This window comes from Aulonocara sp. 'chitande type north' Nkhata Bay, linkage group LG18 (assembly GCF_057382095.1).
Source record: "Aulonocara sp. 'chitande type north' Nkhata Bay isolate Kocher_YH1m ecotype deep benthic linkage group LG18, A_spYH_male_GT1.1, whole genome shotgun sequence".
NCBI lineage: Eukaryota > Metazoa > Chordata > Actinopteri > Cichliformes > Cichlidae > Aulonocara > Aulonocara sp. 'chitande type north' Nkhata Bay.
The window spans coordinates 34135276-34162150 of record NC_141361.1 but is presented as its reverse complement, the minus strand read 5'-3'; the positions used below and the strand labels follow the sequence as shown (position 1 = coordinate 34162150).

General features: G+C 41.7%; 1 protein-coding gene across 6 annotated transcripts in view; it reads right to left on the bottom strand.

The window, feature by feature from the left end:
* LOC147309048 (ryanodine receptor 2-like) overlaps window positions 1–26875 on the bottom strand; it is a 319734-nt gene that overhangs the window by 84027 nt on the left and 208832 nt on the right. For all 6 annotated transcript variants that reach the window (XM_086273380.1, XM_086273384.1, XM_086273382.1 and 3 more), the window contains exons 67-78: window positions 25377–25437; window positions 24264–24502; window positions 24109–24190; window positions 9288–9418; window positions 8539–8666; window positions 8117–8309; window positions 6071–6153; window positions 5617–5774; window positions 5377–5464; window positions 1408–1500; window positions 1092–1262; window positions 553–612 (exon numbers count right to left, since the gene is read on the bottom strand). In XM_086273380.1, coding sequence (XP_086129506.1) covers window positions 553–612; window positions 1092–1262; window positions 1408–1500; window positions 5377–5464; window positions 5617–5774; window positions 6071–6153; window positions 8117–8309; window positions 8539–8666; window positions 9288–9418; window positions 24109–24190; window positions 24264–24502; window positions 25377–25437 — 1487 coding nt within the window. The remainder of the gene's footprint in view (window positions 1–552; window positions 613–1091; window positions 1263–1407; window positions 1501–5376; window positions 5465–5616; window positions 5775–6070; window positions 6154–8116; window positions 8310–8538; window positions 8667–9287; window positions 9419–24108; window positions 24191–24263; window positions 24503–25376; window positions 25438–26875) is intronic.

Genomic DNA, 26875 nt, shown 5'->3' with positions numbered 1-26875 from the left:
GTCACTGCAGCCACTGCTGTTGTTCCCGGTGAATGGCTGCAGAATTAAAGCACTTTGAAATTGAATGATTCTTTTTGATACAGCCTGAACTCTCCTGTACAGACGAGTTTAGTGATGTTAGTGGGATAGGGGCTATGTGGAGTGATAGAGTTCCTTCAATCACTTGTTGACAGATTGAATTTTCTATTCTATATCTTTCGGATAACCTATGATATCACTGTGAAGTAGCCTTATTTATCTTATGGACATAAAGGTTCATCAGTTCATCTAGGTTACTCTAGATTTGTGTGAAATTTAAACTGAATCTGAATACTTGACTCTAAATTTTATGACACCGACCATCAAAATCAAATCACTTCATCCTTGTGTCAAAGTAGATGTTTGTGCCAGATTTGAAGAATTTCTCTTAAACCAGTCCTTTGATATTACTTCCACAAGAATAAGATAAACTGACAACAACCTGACACCATGGCACAATCGAAGACCAGAGGCATAATGTGTAAGTACACTTTAAGTAACTTGTGTCAGTCACAAGCCTGATTCTTTTCTTACCTTTCCTTGTAAATGTAGGTTGTTCCTGATGACCTCTCGAACTTCGTCCTCTGTGTCTTTCTGCAAAAGAATTATTAACTTCGATCAAACAACAGGTATTCTGTGACCTACAAAATGCTATAAAAGATATTTATTCAGTAAATTAGCCTTCATGCAAAATTTTACTTTTTAGCTGAAAAAGCTAACGCAGAGTTATTTTGCTGTTACTAAAGGTTTACCTCAGGAATAGCAATACTGCAAATAATTTATTGTTATTGTCATATGCCTCACCCCAACCAGTCAGGTTTTTCCTTCCCACTGGCACCAAAGCGCTTGTTTAAAGTATGATTGTTGGGGTTTTATCTGTTTTCTTTGTATCATTGTAGGGTCATTACAGTATAAAGTGCCTTTAGGCAGTCATTGTGATTTGGTGCTACATAAATAAAATTGAAATGAAATGAACTAAATTGAATTGAAATACACAGAAACAGTTAAATGAATCATATCTATTTTTATAATGAAACAGTTCTTTCTGTAATCTATTAGCACTACTATGCTACCTGAGTGAAGCGGTTCTTAGCCAGTGCGATAAGCTCTTGTTCTCCTGGAGCACAAATGTTGAGTCCCACGGGCAGCAGGCGCTTTAGAGTAGCAACAATCAAACTTGTCTGCATCGAGTATCGATCACCTTTTCTCTTCATCTTCTTCCTCTCCTGGTCTGAAACTATTCCCTGTGGCAAAGTCAAACATTAAACAGGCACCGCTTTACAGTGTTAGGCCTATTAAGTAGTTTTAATTAATCAATTTAATTTAATTTTAAAATAAGGTCACTGGTATGCACGTCCTCAAATGTGTCCAGCATCTATGTGTCTGTACCTTTGACATCTTGCACTTGGTGTCAGTGATAAGGAAGGACATGTTGTTAATTTCATTCTGGACCACAAAGTTCTGCTCTTCTCTCTTGAAGTTCTGTAGACAGAAAACAGGACTTCCTTAAATTAAAGCACAGTTGTATTATGTGTTGTACTGTCTTTGAAAAGAAGGCAACTGGACAATATTTTTGGTTTGTAAAGACATTTTACTTCTCAGTAAGAGGCTTCTTCAGTTCTAAAACAACTGATGAGAGTCCCAGGTATTTAATACCTATTGGCATTGTGGTCCTGGGGTCAGTGACCCACTGTTAACCATGTGAGTCACCTTGAGTCAAGGTATGAAAAAATTCATGGGTCTAACAAGGTATTCGTGGGTGTGAATACTGTGAGATTATTATGCTATCATGTGTTATCCTATGGCTGTAATCGAAATGAGTGAATCATGATACTGCTGTAAGCCACACCATACTTCTTATTATAGAGAGTATAATCAGTATGTAGTTTTCGTTTGCATTATACTTCTGAATTAAAAGAATGTGAAAATCATTAGATTTGTTAGATAGGTTCGTATTATCCTATCCTGTGATTTACTGTGAATGAGTTACACTGTTTTATGACATTTCATACTGCTGAGTTAAGAAGAGAATATTGTGTGCAGAGAGCACAGAGCACATTCAGCTCCACCCCCACCTTTGTTGGAAGCAGAAAAACAGGGGGCCAAGATCATAACTCAGGCTCACTGAGAGTTAGAAAGTATGTATGTTTAGGTTTTTACGACTAGGTGGGGGCCACCAGAGGCTATAAGAGTTTGAGTAACGCTCCATCATTTTGAGATTTTGCTGTGACCCTCTGCATGCATGTCTCCCCATCCGGATGGTTTATGCTCACAAAGTGTTGAATTGTATGGAATAAAAGATTGTTGATTGAGCATTTATACACCGAGTATAGTCTTTCCTTCAGCCCAAAGATCAAAAGAAAAAACCCCACCATGTGAGCTATGCTTGCAACTTGCAGACAGCAACATTTATATATTTAATTACATGAAGGGCATTTTCCATCCTTGTTTTCAAGTGAGCTCCTGTCATTGATGACGCACTTCCTAATTTATAATGTAAATCTACTGATGTCAGATGCCAGCAGCAGTAATATAGTGCATTATATAGCTTTCTATCCAGTGAATTAGGATAGAAGTAGCTTTGATGGTGTTTTTCCTGGAAACTTTAATAAAAGTATAAAATCACTGCTAAATGCTTTAGTCTAACAATAAGTTAGGTTAAGCTTTTAACTCATTACTCATCTTTTCAGGTAAACTCTCCATTAGTTGTTTTTAAACTGAAGAACACATAGATCACGATTGATGGTGTACAGTTAAGCATCTTTTGTCATTTTTCTCCACCAAACTGGATTTTACAGTCAAGATCTAATTGAAGTGAAGACTTTCAGCTTTAATCCATCCATCCATCTTCATCCGCTTTATCCGAGGCCGGGTCGCGGGGGCAGCAGCCTAAGCAGAGAGGCCCAGCCCTCCCTCTCCCAGCCACCTCCTCCAGCTTATCCGGGGGAACACCAAGGCGTTCCCAGGCCAGCTGAGAGATATAATCTCTCCAGCGTGTCCTGGGTCTGCCCCGGGGCCTCCTCCCGCTGGGACATGCCTGGAACACCTCACCCAGGAGGCGCCCAGGGGGCATCCTTGTCAGATTCCCGAACCACCTCAGCTGGCTCCTTTCGATGTGGAGCAGCAGCGGCTCTACTCTGAGCCCCTCCCGGATGGCCGAACTTCTCACCCTATCTCTAAGGGAGAGGCCAGCCTACCCTTCGGAGGAAGCTCATTTCTGCCGCTTGTATCCGCGATCTCGTTCTTTCGGTCACTACCCACAGCTCGTGGCCATAGGTGAGGGTAGGGACGTAGATCGACCGGTAAATTGAGAGCTTCGCTTTTACACTCAGCTCCCTCTTCACCACGACGGACCGGTGCAGCGTCTGCATTACTGCAGCCGCCACACCAATCCGTCTGTCGATCTCCGGTTTCCTTCTCCCATCACTCGTGAACAAGACCCCGAGATACTTGAACTCCTCCACTTGGGGCAGGAACTCATCCCCGACCCGGAGTGGGCACTCCACCCTTTTCCGGCTGAGAACCACGGCCTCAGATTTGGAGGTGCTGATCCTCATTCCCGCTGCTTCACACTCGGCTGCGAACCGTTCCAGTGCGAGCTGGAGGCCCTCACCCGATGAAGCCAACAGAACCACATCATCCGTGAAAAGCAGAGATGAGATTCTGAGGCACCGAGCCTCAGCTTTAATTCAATGGTTAATCAAATTATTGCAAATTAATACACATTTTTAGGAATTACATCAAATTTGATCCACTAGTCCTAATTTTCAGAGACTCAAAAGTAATGGGACAACTGACTGATACACTGATTTAAGGTAAGGATCACCTGTTTTGATTTCTCAAATCCATTTAACATCATCCAGCCACTCCTATTGAGGGCGAAACTACAGGAAATGTCAGTAAACATGTCCTCATGGATTACTGAACACCTCACAGACAGGCCACAGTATGTGAGACTGGCAGTGCTCAGTCTAATATGGTGTTGTGCAGTGCAGGAGCTCCGCAAGGAATTATGCTGCCAACATTCCTGCTCACCTTGTATACCTCGGACTTTCAGTACAACTCCGGGTCATACAGTCATCATAAATATTCGGATAATTGCTGTTGGCAGGAGGAGGCGCACAGAACACATATATATAATTTGTAGAATCTTGAAGAAATCTTCTACTTCTGATTGTAAATAATACTAAAGAGATCAGAGTCATTGGCTTCAGAAGGTACCTCTGAGTAAGTCTAGTACTGTACTGCATTTTGTTAGATTGTGCTGTATTATATTGATCCATTATCCATGGTACTGTATTCTATTGTACTGGGCTATACTGTATTGTATAATAGAAAGCACTTTGAGTGCTGAACTGAGTAGAAAGGAACTAAACAAGTATCACACCATTGAAAATAACTATTTATTGTACTGTAGTGTTTTGCATTGTACTGTACTGTATTTTAGGTTTCATCAAAATGTGCCTGAAGTTTACATGTGATAAATAAGCAAATGAAAAAAGGTATGTTGGCCACTTTAATTGGCCGCCTGTTTGGCCACAGTATCCATGATGCCATCTTTGTCCACCATAGTCAGAAGTCCACTTTCAGTGCTCATGGGTAGCTTATCTGCAATCAGTATATTCACCTAAACGTTTCACATTATAACAAACCTCCCGTCCACGAGTCAACATGTAGAAAAATAATTCCTCTTACATTTGCATCGACTGTTATGGTTTACTGCGCAGCTTTACTAAGAAAAAGCCAAAGCAAAGACTGCTATCTTAGTTTTCTTCAATTTTGACAGATTGTGGTAAATGCTTAACTGCAATGTCAATAGACAGATAGCTGCTCTTCTCTTCTGTTTAATCTTGAAAATGTAATATTAGTTATTTCAGGTTTAATAAATCAGCGATATAAAGATCAATCCCAGCTGACCCTCTTAGGGACATTTTCAGTTGTGTTTTTATGGGCAGCCCGGTGGTTAGCACTGTTGCCTTCCTATGTTTGCATACTCTGGTTTCCTCCCACAGTACAAAGACATGCAGTTAGTGGGTTTAAGTTACCTGGTGATTCTAAACTGCTCACAGGTGTGAATGTGAGTGTGAATGATTGTCTACTCGCTGTGTTAGCCCTGTGTCAGATTGGCGCCCTGTGGCAGGGGTGTCTAACTCCAGGCCTCGAGGGCCGGTGTCCTGCAGCTTTTAGATGTGTCCGTGATCCAACACAGCTGGTTTAAATGGCTAAATGACCTCCTCAACATGTATTGAAGTTCTCCAGAGTCCCAGCAATGAACTAGTGAGCTGATTCAGGTGTGTTGGCCCAGGTCCCCAAACCTGCCCTATGGGATGGATAGTTATGTTGCAGTAATTTTCTTACGTGAGACTTGGCCCAGAAGATAAAAACCTCAGCCACCATTCGGAACAGCTCCTCTGCCTCTGGATTGGACTCTTTAAGCCATCTGGCCCTGTCAGTATATCAAAACAGTTACATGCTGAAACCAATCATTCTTTTTCCAAAACTGCAGCTTCATCTTAGTGACTAAGCTTCTGTATCAGATGGTGTAAATTCACTCCACTCAATGAGCTGAAGGTCACTTGTTCAGTCACAACACTGTACCTGTTGTAGTCAACGAATCGTATGAGGAGAGGGTAGAAGGCATACAGGTCTCTGACCAGGATAGTAAATTGGTCCATGATGAGGAGCTCTGTCTCTGACATCTCACCCCTCCCCTCCGCCTTGCTATGTTCTTCATCCATCAGCACAACAGCTGCTTTCTAAAGAATACAGTAATAGATTTTTCTATATTAAGCAGCACTGTGTGCTTTAATCTTTGTGACTATTTTATTAAGTAGTAGGAGTGTTCGCATAGTGCACTTTCTCCATTTTAAAAACATACTAATAAATATTTAGTTAAGAAATATATATAGGTAATTCAATTTCATTTAAAAACATCAAAAAAATTACAAGAAAGTGTTAGAAAGGGCAAGCAGTGAGTGTGACCTAGTTTTATATTCTGTTAAATGAGTTGCACCACTTCCAGGCGGTAGATTATAATAAAGGTGAGACTTACTTTTTTGAGTTTCTCCATCAAGGGCAAGAAGTGGGTCTTTAACAGCTGAGGTTTGGCTTTGCTGATAATTGGCTGGGAGAAGACTTGGGGACATGAACAGAGATGGTGTTAAAACGCAAAATGTGAACGTATGTACATTTGAATATCATATAATGATTAGCAGCAGGCAAAAAGAATTAAAGTAACATCAGTTTGAGGATGCTTATGTAAACTGATCCTGAGGAGAGCTTTTATTTATTAACTGCAGAAAATGGAAAATGAGAGAAAATGAAACACCCTCTTGCGTGAAATGTAACTTCCATTGTGTCCTCCTCCTAACTGCTGTTACTGACTATATTTTCTTTTTAAAAGAGGAAACCTAAATTGCAAAACACTTAAGGGGCTCATTACACAAATTCTTTTCTTTTAAAATAATTGTTTCCTCCAGTGCTGTAGTGTTTTATCAAACAATTAAATGGCAATCTCCAGCATTTGGAGCACCCTCTAATGAGGTGTGTGCATTGGTTTAAAAAATGTGAAAAAACAAACAAACAAACAAACAAACATACCTCGGCCTGCACACCTAAAACAATGAACACTTCGCCAAACCTAACTAACCTGCCTCCACAAACCAGATTTCATGTCTCATGTCATATTGTTTTATTTTTGCCTTGTGCATCACTGTGAGCTGCAAGTATTATGTTCCATTAGCAAATAAACTATCCATCCATCCATCGATCTTCTCCCGGCTACTTGGGGCCGGGTTGTGGGGCAGCAGCCTAAGCAGAGAAGCCCAGACCTCCCTCTCCCCAGCCACCTCCTCCAGCTTGTCCGGGGAAACACAAGGCGTTCCCAGGCCAGCCGAGAGATAAACTCTCTTCACCATGTCCTGGTGAAGAGAGGGGCCTCCTCTCAGTGGGACATGCCCAGAATACCTCACCAAAGAGGTACCCATCCTTGTCAGATGCACAACCACCTCAACTGTCTCCTTTTGATGTCGAGAAATAGCGGCTCTACTCTGAGCCGCTCCGAAAAGCCTGAATTCCTCTCTAAGGGAGATGCAAGCCACCCTTCAGACAAAGCTTATTCCCACCACTTGCATCTGCAATCTCGTTCCTTCTAAAATCAAGAGCTTCGCTTTTACATTTAGCTCTCTTTCCACCAATACAGCATCCACATCCCTGCAGCTGCAGCACAAGTTTCACTGTGATGTTTCATTCTCTTTGCAGAGCTTTAAAGTATATCACTCCCCTGAATGAAAAGAAAACAAAAACAAAAGAAGAGCTACTAGTTTTAGATTTATGTTGCAGTCACTAGTCAGTTTTAACTCCAACATACACTAAATTGCCAAAAGTATTCAATCTTCCCTCCAAGTCATTGAATTCAGGTGTATACCAATCAAGCAGCTAGGCATGCAGACTGCTTCTACAAACACTGGGTCGATCTTAGGAGTTTAATGAAGTCCAGCATCATACTGTGATACTGTTCAACAAGTCCACTCATGAAATTCTCTCTCTTCAACTCTACCACAAAGTGGCTGGACATATAAAGTCACAGTATCGGTCAATCACTACAGACCTCTAGTCTTCATGTTCAAGAACATTAAGGAACAGTGCCTAGAGAGCTTCATGGAATAGTTTCCATGGCTGAGCATCTGCATCCCAGTCTTACATCACCAAGCACAATGCAAAGTGTCAGACTAGTATATCACCCATGAATTTTAGAGGAGTGGAGACGTGTTGCTGGAGTGATGAATCACATCTCTCTGGCAATGCAATTGTTGAGTCCGTACTTGTCTGACTGCACTGTGGCAAGTATAAAGTTTGGTGGAGGGGGAGGATTATATTGTGGGGTTGTTTTTCAATTGGGTTCGGCTGTTAATACTTCAGCATATTAAGACATATTGGACAATTTCATGCTCCCATCTTTGGAGACGGCCCCTGTCCAACGTGACCCCACATCAGTGCACAAAGCCAGGCTCATAAAAACATGGATGAGCGAGTTTGATGAATCTTGTGAATCAGTGAATTTTATTTTAGTGTTCAGCATTAGTGAGTTAACATTTACCAGCCAGTCTCTTCATCCAGGCGCCCTCATCTATTCCCAGGTTGTTGTAGATGATCTTGAGAATGTTTCCCAGCAGAGTATTCATGTATTCAGAGGTCACAGAGGTGCAGCAGTTGTTGGCTTTGTCTGGGTCGCTTTCCGGTCCATGTTCCCACCAGTGAGACATGTAGCTGCACAACATCGGCAAGACCACCTACAGCAGTAGAAACAAAGCAAAAATAATGAGCTTTGCAAAGCTTCACAGTCAGATGGGTTTAATCAGCAATGTCTTTTTTTACCTTTTTATCTTCGGCTCTGAAGTGTTCACTACAGGACAAATGTCCACTTATTTTGGTTCCGTGGCCAATTTTTCAATGACATGAAGCAACTTAAGGAAAGAATATCAAAGGTGATGCTGTAGTTATTAATTATTAGAGAGTTACCTCCATAACATGAGGCATCTGCGTGTACTTCATGCCGGACTCTGCTAGCTCTACAATCTCCTCCAAAGACTTCTCCAAATTGGGGATCAGTGAACAAACCTCCCCAACCTGCCCAGGAAGGCCTAGAGCTGAGAGGCGGAAAGAGTAGTGGAATGAAAACAGATTAAATTAAACATAATGTGATTTGATTTGTGATTTTTGACACTGATGAGTTCTCAGACCACACAGCCATCGTTTAGCTTTGGATTAATGTTTTTTTATTCGAAATACACAACTGGAGAATCTCTTAGTCAGACAAATGTAGGACAGACAGCTGCAAAAGTATTCAAACCACTTTGTGGTACTTCCTGTTATAGTAGGTGTCTCCAAGAGATACAAACACCATGTATATACTGCACACTCCAGTTTTTTCATAGTTTACTAAGACACTTCTTGAAACCTTCCTCCCTTTCCTCAATCAGCCCAGACATGTTTTATGTAATGTTTTGGTTTTACCAAAGAGTTAACGTGTAAGCAGTTAAGAGTGACACGACGGCAGGGTCACAACAAACATTTCTGTTTGTTTCTGAGATGTACAGTAAAAGCTAGTTGGTGCGGTATGTAGTGTAATGTGTATTCATGGTTCCAGTTTTAGTAAAATATAAAGGCTCAAAGAAACATGCTCAGTGCTCGCTGAAACGTCACTCTAAGAAAGTCCAGCTACCTCCGGATTTGTATGTTCCATCATTTTCTTTATGTACATGTCTCACCTGCTCTGTCTTTGCTTCCTTTGCTGTTATAGATGGAAAAGCTGTTAAACTTGTTCATGTGAGGCTCAAGAAAGGCAACAGGGAATGCTGCTGCGAAGGCTGCTAAACACTTTCCCATTGCTGGACGTTGTCTGGAAAAGAAACAGAGAGCTCATGATAATAGTCAAAAACAATTCTTTTACTACCTCAGTGATTGATTTAAAACATAGTAGGTTATCTAATCATGGTAAAAGCAACTTTTTTTCTTTCTTTTTTTTGCTTAAGACTCAATAGGGCTGGCTATAAACTGGGACCTGTCAAGTCTGGTGGGCTAGATTAGTTGTTTTGTATATAGATGGCCAAATGAAGCTTTCTGAAGCTCGTATTGAAAAACGGTTCATTACTCTAAGCTTGTCAACACAGTCCTCTTTGGTGACATCTGGTGGCCAAAAATATAGAGCAGCTTGAGTCCACAACTCATAAAGGACAGCTTCATCATGATTCAACTGACAGCTTCTGTTTAATTTCATGTGGCAGTTCTGTCTGATATCAAGCTGATATTGTGCTTTGAACATGTGTTTTTTGGGGGGTGAAAAAATGATGTTCGTATGTCTCTCTCAATAATAAATCATTCCTATGAATACACCTTCCTTCTTTAAACATGGAGTGTTCTCCTTATGCTTGTGACTTCTTGATGTTTAAAAATACACTAAAACAGAAACTTATGAGAATATGTTTCTACTGTGAGGTCCCTGCCTCCACCTGATTATGTAATTAACCAACACACAGGTAGGATTATATATAATATACTATAACTTCTATAATTATACAGTAAGTATACAGGGAGTGCAGAATTATTAGGCAAATGAGTATTTTGTCCACATCATCCTCTTCATGCATGTTGTCTTACTCCAAGCTGTATAGGCTCGAAAGCCTACTACCAATTAAGCATATTAGGTGATGTGCATCTCTGTAATGAGAAGGGGTGTGGTCTAATGACATCAACACCCTATATCAGGTGTGCATAATTATTAGGCAACGTCCTTTCCTTTGGCAAAATGGGTCAAAAGAAGGACTTGACAGGCTCAGAAAAGTCAAAAATAGTGAGATATCTTGCAGAGGGATGCAGCAGTCTCAAAATTGCAAAGCTTCTGAAGCGTGATCATCGAACAATCAAGCGTTTCATTCAAAATAGTCAACAGGGTCGCAAGAAGCGTGTGGAAAAACCAAGGCACAAAATAACTGCCCATGAACTGAGAAAAGTCAAGCGTGCAGCTGCCAAGATGCCACTTGCCACCAGTTTGGCCATATTTCAGAGCTGCAACATCACTGGAGTGCCCAAAAGCACAAGGTGTGCAATACTCAGAGACATGGCCAAGGTAAGAAAGGCTGAAAGACGACCACCACTGAACAAGACACACAAGCTGAAACGTCAAGACTGGGCCAAGAAATATCTCAAGACTGGTTTTTCTAAGGTTTTATGGACTGATGAAATGAGAGTGAGTCTTGATGGGCCAGATGGATGGGCCCGTGGCTGGATTGGTAAAGGGCAGAGAGCTCCAGTCCGACTCAGACGCCAGCAAGGTGGAGGTGGAGTACTGGTTTGGGCTGGTATCATCAAAGATGAGCTTGTGGGGCCTTTTCGGGTTGAGGATGGAGTCAAGCTCAACTCCCAGTCCTACTGCCAGTTTCTGGAAGACACCTTCTTCAAGCAGTGGTACAGGAAGAAGTCTGCATCCTTCAAGAAAAACATGATTTTCATGCAGGACAATGCTCCATCACACGCGTCCAAGTACTCCACAGCGTGGCTGGCAAGAAAGGGTATAAAAGAAGAAAAACTAATGACATGGCCTCCTTGTTCACCTGATCTGAACCCCATTGAGAACCTGTGGTCCATCATCAAATGTGAGATTTACAAGGAGGGAAAACAGTACACCTCTCTGAACAGTGTCTGGGAGGCTGTGGTTGCTGCTGCACGCAATGTTGATGGTGAACAGATCAAAACACTGACAGGATCCATGGATGGCAGGCTTTTGAGTGTCCTTGCAAAGAAAGGTGGCTATATTGGTCGCTGATTTGTTTTTGTTTTGTTGTTGAATGTCAGAAATGTATATTTGTGAATGTGGAGATGTTATATTGGTGTCACTGGTAGAAATAAATCATTGAAATGGGTATATATTTGTTTTTTGTTAAGTTGCCTAATAATTCTGCACAGTAATAGTCACCTGCACACACAGATATCCCCCTAAAACAGCTCAAACTAAAAACAAACTAAAAACTACTTCCAAAAACATTCAGCTTTGATATTAATGAGTTTTTTGGGTTCATTGAGAACATGGTTGTTGTTCAATAATAAAATTATTCCTCAAAAATACAACTTGCCTAATAATTCTGCACTCCCTGTAAGTGTTGGAGTCAAATTGTTAAATGTTGTCATTGTGTTACTTAAATTTGTAAGTCAGCAGGGAAGGCTGTTTCTTTGAAGTTGGCTAGGAGACAGGTGAGGAGCATTCAGCTCCAAGAGCCTGGTTCCGACCAGCCTCCCTTGCTAGCAAGTAAAAACCGGTTCATTTCCGCCGCTTGTATCCGCGATCTCGTTTTTTCGGTCACTACCCACAGCTCGTGGCCATAGGTGAGGGTAGGGACGTAGATCGACCGGTAAATTGAGAGCTTCGCTTTACACTAAGCTCCCTCTTCACCATGATGGACCGGTGCAGCGTCCGCATCACTGCGGCTGCACCGCCAATCCGTCTGTCGATCTCCAGCTCCCTTCTCCAATCACTCGCGAACAAGACCCCGAGATACTTGAACTCCTCCACTCATCTGGGTCAGGGATGAGTTCCGACCCGGAAAAGAGTGAACACCCGGAAAAGAGTGAACACAGCACCCTTTTCCGGCTGAGAACCACGGCCTCAGATTTGGGGGTGCTGATCCTCATTCCCGCTGCTTCACACTCGGCTGCGAACCTTTGTACATTTTTATGAAAAGAAAAGAGAGTTTTCGGTGAGATCCAGGAGGAAGCTCAGAGGGGACAGGGCCTTTTCTAATTTGCCCTTGCACGTTAGAGAGGCCCCTTCACTCTCCACTTTTAAATCACGTCTTAAAACCCACTTTTATTCTTTGGCTTTTAACCTCAGTGAGACATAGTTTTCTCTTGTAATGAAATTAGTTATTTCATTAATTATTTTACTTTTTCTTTTATTTGGCTTGTATTTATTTCTTATGTAATTTTATTATATAGTTCCTATGTACAGCACTTTGTGTCAGCTGTGGTTGTTTTAAAGTGCTTTATAAATAAAGTTGATGATGATGATGATGACGTGTTTGTTTATTATCCTTATTGTTTTATCTGGGACTGTTTGCAGACATCTCAGAGAGAGGAGACACCAGCATCTGAACAGAGACTCAAACCAGCAACCTGCAGCTCCCTGCTTGGCTGCTCCAGTTTTCTCCTCACTCATGTTGCCCACCAGTGATTTCTAGCTGCCCACCCACACAGCAGGCTAGAATATGTGCTGAGCCTCAGCACCCAATACTTGGACATGTTTTCTTTATTAAATAATGAACCAGACCCCAAAAGTAAACAGCTGTTATTGCTAGGCAACGGGAGCAACATTTGGTGATGCAGCACCTGACATTCCTGACCATGTGGGCGGAGCATGCATGAAATGGAATGTTCAGTAGAACTGTGCAACACAAGCACTTAGTTCCAGCATGTTTCATTGTATCCAGACACAGCTAGAGACACATCTACAGCAGCATCTCTGTGCAGGACAAACGACAGTTGACGAAGAAAACAACAAAAACTTCACTTCACTCCTCTACAAAACGTTGGCTCCTTTGTTTAAAAGGCCAAAATGAATCGAGGGAGAACGAGAAGAGGATCGGCGAGTGCTTCACCATGCATTACAGTACGGCTGATTCATTTTAAATTTCAAATGATACAGGCTGAAAATGTCAAATTAAAAGAAGAGGCAGAAAAATCAAGAGGAGAAGCTAAAAATTCACAGTTTGAAACTCATGTAGTATTGCAGGAATTACTGCATGTGGGTCTCAAACTTAAAGGAGAGAAGATGGGAAAACAACAGGCAGAAAAGGAGAATGAAAAGATGAAGAAAGAACTGTTGGAAGCTCAAAAAGCATTGGAGGAAGAGAAAAGCACAGCACAAGAAGCCAACAATAAATATCAAACTGCAAAGAAGGAGGCAGGAAATGTGATGCAGGAATTACAGGAGGTGCAGGAAGCTTTTGAAGAGGAAAGAAGGAAAATGCAGTTGGCAACTCAAGAAGCTGCAAATGTAACGGCTGAAGCTGAAACACTAAGAAAGGAATTACTACATGTGAAGCAACAACTTGAAGAGGAGAAAAAACGTAAACACGAGGCAGAAAATGAGATTGAAAATATGAAGAAAGAATTGTTGGAAGCTCAAAAAGTGTTGGAGGAAGAGAAAATTAAAACACAGGAAGCAAAGAAAGAAATGGAAGATACAAAGAGTCACAATGAAAACATGAAGAAGGAACTGATGAAAGTGCAAGAAGAACTTGCAGAAGAGAAAACTGAGGTGAAGGTATTCAAGAAAGAAATGACGGTGACCAAGAAAGACTGCAAAGACGCACTGAAAGAAATGCGAAAGCACAAAAAGGAAGCTAAAGAGCTCCTCAAACACAAAGGGAAACTGGCCAAACAGCAGCTGAAAGAAACATTTAAAGATGCCGAGGAGCAGCTCAACAAGACCTTAAAAGAACTGAAGGCAAAAGAAAAGCAAGGCGAGGACAGGAGGGGATTCTGGAGCAGACTGCTGAGGAAGAACTGACCCAGCAGCATCTCAATAGTTTCTTCCTCCTCTCTCCACCTTTCTTTCTCCCCATCCTTCTTCTTGGGACGTTTGTTTGTTTTTTAAAAACTCTAATCTAAATACATGCACTGAAACACACAAATAAAATTGCCATAACTTGACCTCATGTTGCCTGCTTCTTTTCTTGTGTGTCTGTGGATGTAAAACAGTAACACACCTCCTGCTCTGTGTCTTTAATTGTAAATAAATGTAATATGTTTTCATTTTAAAATGCAGTGCAAAAATCTTCTGCTCTGAATCTTTTTTTTAGCAAAAAGCTTTTTTTTGCCTGCTGTGGAAGTTTTCCATTCAAATAAAGCTGCAGACGAGCGGTGAGCGGTAGCTAACATTCTTTGATCAAACACACAAAGAACAGACAACCAAGCTTGATGAAGTCCCTGCATGACCGCGGGACAGACGGTCAGCAGAGTCTGAGCCCAGCATGGCTCTCAGTTAAATACCTTCTCCAGGAACAAAAGGCAGTACACAGCTGTTTCACACCTTAAGCTTCACACTCCCTTGCTGCCTCCCAGAGTCCTCGAAGACACAAAAGACTCTTCCTATGGAGCTGTCTGCTTCCCCCAGCTTCCTTACTACACCCCCACCATTTGTCTTACTGTATGAGTGTGAGACATGTTAAAATCCAGTGGCACCAAGGCATCATACAATAAAATAATGTGATTAAAAGAAGCACTTAGAATTTGCTAAGGGAAAAAATCACATAAACAGGAAGTAAACAAACATGAGATCAGCTGGTCTACTGACGTTTTCTGCAAAATCCTGAACTCACTGTCACCTCAACAACATTATAATGAATGTGAAACATTACAGATCTGAGTTGTCTGAGTAACAGATGCATTTTCATTTGTCACTTTACTACAGGGAGTGCAGAATTATTAGGCAAATGAGTATTTTGTCCACATCATCCTCTTCATGCATGTTGTCTTACTCCAAGCTGTATAGGCTTGAAAGCCTACTACCAATTAAGCATATTAGGTGATGTGCATCTCTGTAATGAGAAGGGGTGTGGTCTAATGACATCAACACCCTATATCAGGTGTGCATAATTATTAGGCAACGTCCTTTCCTTTGGCAAAATGGGTCAAAAGAAGGACTTGACAGGCTCAGAAAAGTCAAAAATAGTGAGATATCTTGCAGAGGGATGCAGCAGTCTCAAAATTGCAAAGCTTCTGAAGCGTGATCATCGAACAATCAAGCGTTTCATTCAAAATAGTCAACAGGGTCGCAAGAAGCGTGTGGAAAAACCAAGGCACAAAATAACTGCCCATGAACTGAGAAAAGTCAAGCGTGCAGCTGCCAAGATGCCACTTGCCACCAGTTTGGCCATATTTCAGAGCTGCAACATCACTGGAGTGCCCAAAAGCACAAGGTGTGCAATACTCAGAGACATGGCCAAGGTAAGAAAGGCTGAAAGACGACCACCACTGAACAAGACACACAAGCTGAAACGTCAAGACTGGGCCAAGAAATATCTCAAGACTGGTTTTTCTAAGGTTTTATGGACTGATGAAATGAGAGTGAGTCTTGATGGGCCAGATGGATGGGCCCGTGGCTGGATTGGTAAAGGGCAGAGAGCTCCAGTCCCACTCAGACGCCAGCAAGGTGGAGGTGGAGTACTGGTTTGGGCTGGTATCATCAAAGATGAGCTTGTGGGGCCTTTTCGGGTTGAGGATGGAGTCAAGCTCAACTCCCAGTCCTACTGCCAGTTTCTGGAAGACACCTTCTTCAAGCAGTGGTACAGGAAGAAGTCTGCATCCTTCAAGAAAAACATGATTTTCATGCAGGACAATGCTCCATCACACGCGTCCAAGTACTCCACAGCGTGGCTGCAAGAAAGGGTATAAAAGAAGAAAAACTAATGACATGGCCTCCTTGTTCACCTGATCTGAACCCCATTGAGAACCTGTGGTCCATCATCAAATGTGAGATTTACAAGGAGGGAAAACAGTACACCTCTCTGAACAGTGTCTGGGAGGCTGTGGTTGCTGCTGCACGCAATGTTGATGGTGAACAGATCAAAACACTGACAGAATCCATGGATGGCAGGCTTTTGAGTGTCCTTGCAAAGAAAGGTGGCTATATTGGTCGCTGATTTGTTTTTGTTTTTGAATGTCAGAAATGTATATTTGTGAATGTGGAGATGTTATATTGGTTTCACTGGTAAAAATAAATCATTGAAATGGGTATATATTTGTTTTTTGTTAAGTTGCCTAATAATTATGCACAGTAATAGTCACCTGCACACACAGATATCCCCCTAAAATAGCTAAAACTAAAAACAAACTAAAAACTACTTCCAAAAACATTCAGCTTTGATATTAATGAGTTTTTTGGGTTCATTGAGAACATGGTTGTTGTTCAATAATAAAATTATTCCTCAAAAATACAACTTGCCTAATAATTCTGCACTCCCTGTAAGTGTTGGAGTCAAATTGTTAAATGTTGTCATTGTGTTACTTAAATTTGTAAGTCAGCAGGGAAGGCTGTTTCTTTGAAGTTGGCTAGGAGACAGGTGAGGAGCATTCAGCTCCAAGAGCCTGGTTCCGACCAGCCTCCCTTGCTAGCAAGTAAAAACCGGTTCATTTCCGCCGCTTGTATCCGCGATCTCGTTTTTTCGGTCACTACCCACAGCTCGTGGCCATAGGTGAGGGTAGGGACGTAGATCGACCGGTAAATTGAGAGCTTCGCTTTACACTAAGCTCCCTCTTCACCATGATGGACCGGTGCAGCGTCCGCATCACTGCGGCTGCACCGCCAATCCATCTGTCGATCTCCAGCTCCCTTCTCCAATCACTCGCGAACAAGACCCCGAGATACTTGAACTCCTCCACTCATCTGGGTCGGGGATGAGTTCCGACCCGGAAAAGAGTGAACACCCGGAAAAGAGTGAACACAGCACCCTTTTCCGGCTGAGAACCACGGCCTCAGATTTGGGGGTGCTGATCCTCATTCCCGCTGCTTCACACTCGGCTGCGAACCTTTGTACATTTTTATGAAAAGAAAAGAGAGTTTTCGGTGAGATCCAGGAGGAAGCTCAGAGGGGACAGGGCCTTTTCTAATTTGCCCTTGCACGTTAGAGAGGCCCCTTCACTCTCCACTTTTAAATCACGTCTTAAAACCCACTTTTATTCTTTGGCTTTTAACCTCAGTGAGACATAGTTTTCTCTTGTAATGAAATTAGTTATTTTATTAATTATTTTACTTTTTCTTTTATTTGTTTTTTATTTATATCTCATGTAATTTTATTATATAGTTCCTATGTACAGCACTTTGTGTCAGCTGTGGTTGTTTTTAAAGTGCTTTATAAATAAAGTTGATGATGATGATGACGTGTTTGTTTATTATCCTTATTGTTTTATCTGGGACTGTTTGCAGACATCTCAGAGAGAGGAGACACCAGCATCTGAACAGAGACTCAAACCAGCAACCTGCAGCTCCCTGCTTGGCTGCTCCAGTTTTCTCCTCACTCATGTTGCCCACCAGTGATTTCTAGCTGCCCACCCACACAGCAGGCTAGAATATGCGCTGAGCCTCAGCACCCAATACTTGGACATGTTTTCTTTATTAAATAATGAACCAGACCCCAAAAGTAAACAGCTGTTATTGCTAGGCAACGGGAGCAACATTTGGTGATGCAGCACCTGACATTCCTGACCATGTGGGCGGAGCATGCATGAAATGGAATGTTCAGTAGAACTGTGCAACACAAGCACTTAGTTCCAGCATGTTTCATTGTATCCAGACACAGCTAGAGACACATCTACAGCAGCATCTCTGTGCAGGACAAACGACAGTTGACGAAGAAAACAACAAAAACTTCACTTCACTCCTCTACAAAACGTTGGCTCCTTTGTTTAAAAGGCCAAAATGAATAAGGGGAGAACGAGAAGAGGATCGGCGAGTGCTTCACCATGCATTACAGTACAGCTGATTCATTTTAAATTTCAAATGATACAGGCTGAAAATGTCAAATTAAAAGAAGAGGCAGAAAAATCAAGAGGAGAAGATAAAAATTCACAGTTTGAAACTCATGTAGTATTGCAGGAATTACTGCATGTGGGTCTCAAACTTAAAGGAGAGAAAATGAGAAAACAACAGGCAGAAAAGGAGAATGAAAAGATGAAGAAAGAACTGTTGGAAGCTCAAAAAGCATTGGAGGAAGAGAAAAGCACAGCACAAGAAGCCAACAATAAATATCAAACTGCAAAGAAGGAGGCAGGAAATGTGATGCAGGAATTACAGGAGGTGCAGGAAGCTTTTGGAGAGGAAAGAAGGAAAATGCAGTTGGCAACACAAGAAGCTGCAAATGTAACAGCTGAAGCTGAAACACTAAGAAAGGAATTACTGCATGTAAAGCAACAACTTGAAGAGGAGAAAAAACGTAAACACGAGGCAGAAAATGAGATTGAAAATATGAAGAAAGAATTGTTGGAAGCTCAAAAAGTGTTGGAGGAAGAGAAAATTAAAACACAGGAAGCAAAGAAAGAAATGGAAGATACAAAGAGTCACAATGAAAACATGAAGAAGGAACTGATGAAAGTGCAAGAAGAACTTGCAGAAGAGAAAACTGAGGTGAAGGTATTCAAGAAAGAAATGACGGTGACCAAGAAAGACTGCAAAGACGCACTGAAAGAAATGCGAAAGCACAAAAAGGAAGCTAAAGAGCTCCTCAAACACAAAGGGAAACTGGCCAAACAGCAGCTGAAAGAAACATTTAAAGATGCCGAGGAGCAGCTCAACAAGACCTTAAAAGAACTGAAGGCAAAAGAAAAGCAAGGCGAGGACAGGAGGGGATTCTGGAGCAGACTGCTGAGGAAGAACTGACCCAGCAGCATCAATAGTTTCTTCCTCCTCTCTCCACCTTTCTTTCTCCCCATCCTTCTTCTTGGGACGTTTGTTTGTTTTTTAAAAACTCTAATCTAAATACATGCACTGAAACACACAAATAAAATTGCCATAACTTGACCTCATGTTGCCTGCTTCTTTTCTTGTGTGTCTGTGGATGTAAAACAGTAACACACCTCCTGCTCTGTGTCTTTAATTGTAAATAAATGTAATATGTTTTCATTTTAAAATGCAGTGCAAAAAACTTCTGCTCTAAATCTTTTTTTTAGCAAAAAGCTTTTTTTTGCCTGCTGTGGAAGTTTTCCATTCAAATAAAGCTGCAGACGAGCGGTAGCTAACATTCTTTAATCAAACACACAAAGAACAGACAACCAAGCTTGATGAAGTCCCTGCATGACCGCGGGACAGACGGTCAGCAGAGTCTGAGCCCAGCATGGCTCTCAGTTAAATACCTTCTCCAGGAACAAAAGGCAGTACACAGCTGTTTCACACCTTAAGCTTCACACTCCCTTGCTGCCTCCCAGAGTCCTCGAAGACACAAAAGACTCTTCCTATGGAGCTGTCTGCTTCCCCCAACTTCCTTACTACACCCCCACCATTTGTCTTACTGTATGAGTGTGAGACATGTTAAAATCCAGTGGCACCAAGGCATCATACAATAAAATAATGTGATTAAAAGAAGCACTTAGAATTTGCTAAGGGAAAAAATCACATAAACAGGAAGTAAACAAACATGAGATCAGCTGGTCTACTGACGTTTTCTGCAAAATCCTGAACTCACTGTCACCTCAACAACATTATAATGAATGTGAAACATTACAGATCTGAGTTGTCTGAGTAACAGATGCATTTTCATTTGTCACTTTACTACAGGGAGTGCAGAATTATTAGGCAAATGAGTATTTTGTCCACATCATCCTCTTCATGCATGTTGTCTTACTCCAAGCTGTATAGGCTCGAAAGCCTACTACCAATTAAGCATATTAGGTGATGTGCATCTCTGTAATGAGAAGGGGTGTGGTCTAATGACATCAACACCCTATATCAGGTGTGCATAATTATTAGGCAACGTCCTTTCCTTTGGCAAAATGGGTCAAAAGAAGGACTTGACAGGCTCAGAAAAGTCAAAAATAGTGAGATATCTTGCAGAGGGATGCAGCAGTCTCAAAATTGCAAAGCTTCTGAAGCGTGATCATCGAACAATCAAGCGTTTCATTCAAAATAGTCAACAGGGTCGCAAGAAGCGTGTGGAAAAACCAAGGCACAAAATAACTGCCCATGAACTGAGAAAAGTCAAGCGTGCAGCTGCCAAGATGCCACTTGCCACCAGTTTGGCCATATTTCAGAGCTGCAACATCACTGGAGTGCCCAAAAGCACAAGGTGTGCAATACTCAGAGACATGGCCAAGGTAAGAAAGGCTGAAAGACGACCACCACTGAACAAGACACACAAGCTGAAACGTCAAGACTGGGCCAAGAAATATCTCAAGACTGGTTTTTCTAAGGTTTTATGGACTGATGAAATGAGAGTGAGTCTTGATGGGCCAGATGGATGGGCCCGTGGCTGGATTGGTAAAGGGCAGAGAGCTCCAGTCCCACTCAGACGCCAGCAAGGTGGAGGTGGAGTACTGGTTTGGGCTGGTATCATCAAAGATGAGCTTGTGGGGCCTTTTCGGGTTGAGGATGGAGTCAAGCTCAACTCCCAGTCCTACTGCCAGTTTCTGGAAGACACCTTCTTCAAGCAGTGGTACAGGAAGAAGTCTGCATCCTTCAAGAAAAACATGATTTTCATGCAGGACAATGCTCCATCACACGCGTCCAAGTACTCCACAGCGTGGCTGGCAAGAAAGGGTATAAAAGAAGAAAAACTAATGACATGGCCTCCTTGTTCACCTGATCTGAACCCCATTGAGAACCTGTGGTCCATCATCAAATGTGAGATTTACAAGGAGGGAAAACAGTACACCTCTCTGAACAGTGTCTGGGAGGCTGTGGTTGCTGCTGCACGCAATGTTGATGGTGAACAGATCAAAACACTGACAGAATCCATGGATGGCAGGCTTTTGAGTGTCCTTGCAAAGAAAGGTGGCTATATTGGTCGCTGATTTGTTTTTGTTTTGTTTTTGAATGTCAGAAATGTATATTTGTGAATGTGGAGATGTTATATTGGTGTCACTGGTAGAAATAAATAATTGAAATGGGTATATATTTGTTTTTTGTTAAGTTGCCTAATAATTCTGCACAGTAATAGTCACCTGCACACACAGATATCCCCCTAAAATAGCTAAAACTAAAAACAAACTAAAAACTACTTCCAAAAACATTCAGCTTTGATATTAATGAGTTTTTTGGGTTCATTGAGAACATGGTTGTTGTTCAATAATAAAATTATTCCTCAAAAATACAACTTGCCTAATAATTCTGCACTCCCTGTAAGTGTTGGAGTCAAATTGTTAAATGTTGTCATTGTGTTACTTAAATTTGTAAGTCAGCAGGGAAGGCTGTTTCTTTGAAGTTGGCTAGGAGACAGGTGAGGAGCATTCAGCTCCAAGAGCCTGGTTCCGACCAGCCTCCCTTGCTAGCAAGTAAAAACCGGTTCATTTCCGCCGCTTGTATCCGCGATCTCGTTTTTTCGGTCACTACCCACAGCTCGTGGCCATAGGTGAGGGTAGGGACGTAGATCGACCGGTAAATTGAGAGCTTCGCTTTACACTAAGCTCCCTCTTCACCATGATGGACCGGTGCAGCGTCCGCATCACTGCGGCTGCACCGCCAATCCGTCTGTCGATCTCCAGCTCCCTTCTCCAATCACTCGCGAACAAGACCCCGAGATACTTGAACTCCTCCACTCATCTGGATCGGGGATGAGTTCCGACCCGGAAAAGAGTGAACCCCCGGAAAAGAGTGAACACAGCACCCTTTTCCGGCTGAGAACCACGGCCTCAGATTTGGGGGTGCTGATCCTCATTCCCGCTGCTTCACACTCGGCTGCGAACCTTTGTACATTTTTATGAAAAGAAAAGAGAGTTTTCGGTGAGATCCAGGAGGAAGCTCAGAGGGGACAGGGCCTTTTCTAATTTGCCCTTGCACGTTAGAGAGGCCCCTTCACTCTCCACTTTTAAATCACGTCTTAAAACCCACTTTTATTCTTTGGCTTTTAACCTCAGTGAGACATAGTTTTCTCTTGTAATGAAATTAGTTATTTTATTAATTATTTTACTTTTTCTTTTATTTGGCTTGTATTTATTTCTTATGTAATTTTATTATATAGTTCCTATGTACAGCACTTTGTGTCAGCTGTGGTTGTTTTAAAGTGCTTTATAAATAAAGGTAATGATGATGATGACTATGGATGGCTTTCATCAGTCCAGCCATGATCTGATCAGAATACCATTATGACTTATGACTTGTTCTTTTCCATGTATCTTAATGCTGCTTAGCCAGCAATGTTCTGTTGAAAAGTGATGTGTTGATGCATGCTCAATCATCAAGGTAAGGAAATCCCAAAAAGTTGATTCTGCTCATCTGCACGTTTTCAGTGGGAGAAATGTTTCGTCACTTATCCAAGTGACTTCTTCAGTCACTTCTGACTGCAGGTTTCCCTTGTTAGATATTCCCCTTTAGGGATTTCTAAAAGGAGAACAATGTCTGCATGACACACTGTAGAGATGGTGTCTGAGAGCTGGTTCTACCGAAGAGGGGCCCGAAACCTGAACCCTCTGCCTCCCATTCTACTTTTAAATACTCTAGGAACAACAAGTGAGCCTGCAGTCTGAGAGTTCTAGTTCTATTGGGATGATACTGTATTATGAGGCCTTTAAAATATGATGGTGCCTGATTATTCAAGACCTTGTATGTGATGAGGAGGACTTTAAATTTGATTTTGGATTTAACAACTGGATTTAATTTAAGAGAAGCCAGTACAGGAGTGGTGTGATAACACTCTCAGCTTTATTAAAAAGGCTCATAAATGCCTGTATTTTCTGAGGAAGCTGAAGGGAGCGGGGCTGAACTCCACCATCCCCAGTTCTGTCTACAGGTGTGTGGTGGAGGGAGAGCACAATGACTGCCTGGATTACTGTCTGGCCCTGCAGCTGCACCATAGAGAAGAGAAGCAGACACCGCAGTGAGCGGTTAAGACTGCACGCAGGGCTATTGGATGTACCATCCCACTGAGACATTTACACCAGCAGATGCAACGACAGAGCAACTAGCATCACGAGACACCGTACTCCGCCCATCCTACGCATGGACTTTTTTTCGCCCTCCCTTCAAGCTGGAGGCTGCGCAGCATCTGGGGCGAGATCCACCAGTCTGAAGATGAGTTTTTCCAGATGATATGAGTCTGATGAACTGTGCCAAACTGCCACACCTCCGAATATACAGTCTACATTCTGCATTTTGAATTGACTTATTGCCTCAGCCATTATTACTTAATAGGTCATTTATTTATTTAATAGGTTTTTATATTTATTATTAGCAGCACCATAAATCTGCCTCAGCAATGGAAGTGTGGAACCTTAACATCCCAACCACCCTCAGGATGCTGTTGAAGTTCTGCCGGACATAAAAGTTGAAGATGTCACGAAACGGGGCCTCTGCCATACATTCCCAGTGCATGCTCCTTATCCGTTTGGGCACGCCAGGCCTCTCCAACTTAATCCCCCACCACCATATCCAATTCAGCACCTGGTGGTATCAGCTGACAGATCTGCTCCTATCTCCACCTGAGTGTCCAAGACATACAGCCACCAATCCTACATCCTACAACCCATATCTCAACCTGAAGGTGCAGGGAAACAATCCGTTCATCAACCATGGAAAAGTGCTGAGCACTTGTTTTTACCTTACATACTGTATTTATGTTTGCTTGTTTCAATCAATCTCTAAATAATAGGAATATAAATAAAATAAAAACAACAGAAAAGTGCTCAAGACTTTCATAGTACTGTATTTCTTCTTCATTTACATAATAATTCTCTTTTTGAATATTCCTGAATCAAGCATATTTGATCATTTCCAGGTTTACATGAAACCAGGACAGATTCTCAGTGTGGTCTCATTCTTCTGAACTCTACTGCATGCGACGTGAAACATATTTTTACTAAATCTATCACATGTGGACCATGGATGTTTCCTACCTCTCAACATAGATACTTTTGTTGGTTCCCAGAAGGAAGAGGCTGTTAAGGATTCTGTAGCAGGAAACCTGGACATCACCCACTGAGGCAAGAGAGACAAAATCTGTAGGCAAACTGACATCATCGTCCAGATGAAACGTGAAGTTTTCACTTACAAATGAGGTCTTCTCCAAACATGTTCTGTCCGATGTGTTCAAACAGTGAGGAGAGGACGGGGAGCAGGGCGAAGGTGGTGTAGTTGATGATCTGAGTCGCTCCTCGTGGTTGGTCCCTGCTGTGAGTGAACTGGCCGAGCTTCAGGTTCTCCTGAGTCTTCTCCAGATCCTTCGCTGCGCTGTCGAAGTATGACCGTAAAGCTGCCTTCACTGACTCCAGGCCCGTCTTCATCACTGTCCTGATAGAGTTACATTAATATCTTGACAAGAGATGTTCTTTTTTCAAACACGAAAAAAGCACTTTGAGAAAATATGGGCACATTCAACCAGTCTGATAACTACGGGGCAATTTTACCAGTATTTGCTAGTAAATATTATTCATTCAATGCTGTCAGGATTTTACTGAGTTTCCAACTAAATGGTGTTGACGATTATTTTTGTGAGAGGCCTCGTTAAACTTTGCTTCTAAAAGTACAAAACAATGAAACACATAATTATCTGAGGTAAGAATTCACTGTTATAGCCGCACATAATGATTATCCTTTATCAGTCTGAGTTTTCATGATGTTTCCAGACAGAAACACATCCATCAAACCTGTCTTATAGCTATACTGTGCTGTTTTCTTAGATTCTTTTTAATCTTGTTATTTCAGCCAGCTATAATTTGAAATTATGGGTTTTATCACTTGCATTGAGAACTAAACTTTGTAGTCTAGGCTTACTTATGCAAGAGTTTGTATTTTATGGCATTCATTGACTCGGATTTCTGTCCCACACCTGTTAACTAAACTTTGGTCTCCTGGCTGATACACTAGTTTGTTATTACGTCTCTGCCCTTCAAACCCAGACTTTACCACTGTTTAAAAGAGGACTGCTATCTCTTGACAGCTAATATTGCAGCTTATATGAACAACTACCACACTAGTTCATACTGCTTTGGGTTAAAGTCACTGATTCCTTTTCTCTGTGGTACTTATTTTTGAAAATCTGCGTTGATTCATGTTAATTTTTCTGTATTTGTTCTTTTGCTTTATTTATTTATGTTTTTCCATAGAAAGCTGAAAGCATTCCCGTCATTCATCATTATGAGGTCACAACTGGTCACGTTTTTACCTGGCATCCAGGCTTTGTCCCAGTATCTGCAGACAGTTGACAATGGAAGTGGCATTGTTCCCTGGTGAGCAGAGAGAATTAGCTGTGAAACTGCAAACTCACATCATGGAGCGCAAAGGCTTCACACAGTATCTGTCTTGGATGTGAAATTTTTAGCACAAAACCACACTTACACAACAACTGTTATGTTATGTTGAGGAAAATGATGTTCCTTGGAAAAACAATAAATAAACAATTATAAAATAAAGTTTATGTTAAGTGGAAATGTTACACTTGCTACTTTTACCCTGTCATCAGTGGCTGATAGCAAAAGCCATTAAATATCAGCATAATTGATATTCTAACAGCTTTTGCTTTACGTGCAACTAATAATTATCTTTCATTTTTGACAATATGTTTCTAAAGTGCCCATTTTTGAGTCTGAAGAAATGGAACATCTTTTTCCTGTGAGGACACAGTGATGAGGATTTATACACCCACAATACCATGCATGCACACACACTTAGGGATGCCACGACAACTCATACTTTGCTACCAAGTCACTGGTAGAAAAACTAGATAGTATTGGTATTTTTCATTGGAGGAAAGAAAAGTCTGTTCAGTCTGTCACTGTATGTGTGAGTGGTATCATATTTATCATATATTAAAGTATACAGGCTCAAACCTTCTGGTATCGTGACATCCCTGCAGACACCTGCACCAATTACAAGTTAGCTTATGAAGCTCCCGTCTGATAGGACAGGAGGAATGTACTGCAGTTTAAAAGTAAACTGCAGTAGAAGTGCCATGTATCAAAATACAGTCAGTCAGAAAAAGTTTCCATAGGACTCCATGCAGTCCTGTATAAAACTGAGTACACAAGTAATAATTCAACAGGAATTAACAGGGTAAGTAGCAGCCAGATGCACTTCAATTATTGCCAATTAGCAAATGTGACCCTTTTTTTGCAGTTTGCTCATCTGGATCACTGATGTGTTAACATCAGGCCATAATCTTCCCAGGACTGGGCATGCCAGAAAATGCACCTTAAAGTCAGACTGTAACAATGCTCAGAGGAAAGCTACAGCTCAGACTGAAGACTGATCGTCTCAGTTAGCATGTTAAATATTACCTTTCATGACAGCACAGTTAGAAATAGATTGAACAAGGAGTAAGCCTCCTCTCTTTAAAAAGACCGTGACAACATGTTTTAGGTTTAGGTAAAGTTCAATCTGAACAAAGAATACAAAGAGCAAAGATGTCACGAGACTTCTGGGATTGGTGATGGGCTTGTATTGCAGCCACAGGAGCTGGGCACCTCGCAGTCACTGAACTGACAATGAACCTCTCTGCATATCTAAGTATTCTGGACTCATATGTGAAGCCTTTGGTCTGACTGCTAAAGCTTGGCCCACAAATACAACAGAATTGCTGAAAAGAAAACAATCAAGGTGCCAAACATGAACCCAATTGAAACCCTGTGGCAAGATCTTGAGACAGCTATTCATGAAGAAATACCT